This window comes from Haemaphysalis longicornis, unplaced genomic scaffold, assembly GCF_048455015.1.
Source record: "Haemaphysalis longicornis isolate Haplotype H1 unplaced genomic scaffold, Haemaphysalis longicornis Haplotype H1 scaffold_5, whole genome shotgun sequence".
NCBI lineage: Eukaryota > Metazoa > Arthropoda > Arachnida > Ixodida > Ixodidae > Haemaphysalis > Haemaphysalis longicornis.
The window spans coordinates 154713537-154715693 of record NW_027526385.1 but is presented as its reverse complement, the minus strand read 5'-3'; the positions used below and the strand labels follow the sequence as shown (position 1 = coordinate 154715693).

Sequence of the window (2157 nt, the reverse complement as noted above, 5' to 3'; positions counted from 1 at the left end):
TTATACAGAATAAATGTCGTCTGTTCCCGCCGATTGCAATGTGACCAGCATAGGCATGAGTTGTTATCCGGGAGAAGAGGAATTTCCCTCATCACGATGCCGAAAGAATTGGAATAAAACAGATCCTTCAGAAGCACCTCTAGTTTGTGAATGTACCTCTGAAATACAGCCTGCTGTTTTTACACCAGAATTTATGATCCCTCAAAGCCTCTCGGGTCCTAGCTAAAAAGTAGGCGTGGTGGTTATGCTAGATTATTAGATTGACAAGATAATACGTTCACCACTGTCATCAGCTTTAGCTGCTTTTACTAATTCAGGCAGTCTTTTTCTTCCTTTTGAGCTGATGAAACAGGCGTCTTCAAGCCTGTGCGGGAGTTTTAGATAGAACATACCATCCAAAGCCAACTTGTGCAGGACTAGGCACACGTTTGTGCCTAGTCGACTACCTCGTGTTTGAGCAGTAGCATCGCGTCTTGCGTGCCTAGCTTTGCTCTGAAGCCCACAAGGGTGTTGGGGTACAGTTCTGCCGTTTCTAGGTATAGCTGCCATCTGTTCAGTAACCCGGGTTCGCGCACTTTTCCCACGCAGGACGTGAGCGAAATCGGACGAAGATTGTCGACGTGCGGGGGTTTGCCCGGTTTGGGGATCAGGACCGTCTTTGCTTCTTTCCATTGTCTAGGCAGCCTGCCCGAACGCCAGCACTCATTGAAGCAACGAGTGAGCGCTGTAACGCCCGACTCCGGCAGGTTTCGCAGCATCTTGTTTGTGACGTTGTCGGGACCAGCCGCCGACTTGCAGTTGATAGTTTGGAACACCGCTCGTACCTCCCACTCCTCAATGTCCCGATCGAGGAGGGCGTTCACGTCCCCCGCGTATCCCGGTAACGCCTGGGGTGGGGTGGCAGGCAGGTAACGTGTATCTAACCGCTTTCGGACTTCGGCTTCTCCGAGGTCTTTCGTGGCTCGGTGCAGGGTACGTGCCAAATTGTGGCGTTGCGTACCCTTGGATTTAGTCTCGTCAAGTAGGTAGCGTAGGAGGTTCCAGGTGCGGCTCTTATGCAAATGTCCGTCCGCTTCCTGGCAGACCGTGTGCCACTGCTGCCGACACAGAACAGCGCAGTGCTTCTCGATCTCGCGGTTGATCTTGGCGATTTTCTTTCGTAGCTTGGTGTTGTGGCGCTGGCCCTTCCAGCGCCGTCGTAAGGATTGACTCGCCTCGATCAGGTGCGCCAGGCGACTGTCGACGTTAGCAACGGATTCGTCCGTCTCGATCTCTGAGGTGGCCGTTTCCGTCTCGATGTCTTCGATGTTTGTCGGTACGCTTTCCATGGACGTGCGGAAGGCGTTCCAGTCCGTGATATTGTGCTTGCGCGTTTTTGGGGCCTGCATTGCCGACCGTAGCGGCACGAGCACCTCGACGATGAAATGATCGCTGCCGAGGCTCTGTCCCGTGTTTCGCCACCGGGCGTGCATGCCGTTACGAGCGGGTCTGTAGAGCGTGAGATCTGGGTTCGTGTCTCGGTGGACCGACGTGCCGATGCGGGTAAATGCGGCGATGCCGTTGAGTATGTGAAATCCGGCGTCTGTGGCTTCGTCCGAGAGGTTTCGCCCTTTGGCGTTGGTCGCGGTGTAGCCCCAGTCTTGGTGGGAAGCGTTAAAGTCACCACACAACAGTATCGTATTGTCCGTGGCCAGCTGTCGGGTCTTGTGCATGAGTGTGCGAAATCATTGTTGATAGTGCTTGGGATTGCTGTAGATGTTGACGATGCACGTGCTTTCGTTGAGCTTCTTGCCGGTAACGAGTTCGACGACGCAGTGTTCGATGGCACTCTTGCTCAGGAGCGCATGTTCTACGAAGGTGATTCCCTTGCGCACGAAGGTACATACCCCCTGGCTAGTGCCTTTCCCGGCCGCGCGAGCGCTGGGCGGGCTTGCATGTGATCGATAGCCAGGGAGGGTGGGAGGCGCTTCGCTGTGCGTCTCTGGGAGAAGGATGACATCTGGTGGTCGTGGAGTTTGTTGGATGTGCTGTTGTAAGACTGCTCGCTTGAAGTGAAAGCCGTTGCAGTTCCAATGCCAGATCAGTAGGTCGCGTCGAGAATTCAGTGGTTGTCTGGCCATACTGGGCGTTACACAGAAGATGACGGATTGTGGGGAC

General features: G+C 54.4%; 1 protein-coding gene across 1 annotated transcript; it reads right to left on the bottom strand.

The window, feature by feature from the left end:
- Positions 1-434: 434 nt before the first annotated feature.
- LOC144139961 (uncharacterized) lies at positions 435-1712 on the bottom strand. The gene has a single exon (XM_077672180.1). It carries the CDS (start codon positions 1710-1712, stop codon positions 435-437), a length of 1278 nt encoding a protein of 425 aa, XP_077528306.1.
- Between the last annotated feature and the right edge of the window lie 445 nt (positions 1713-2157).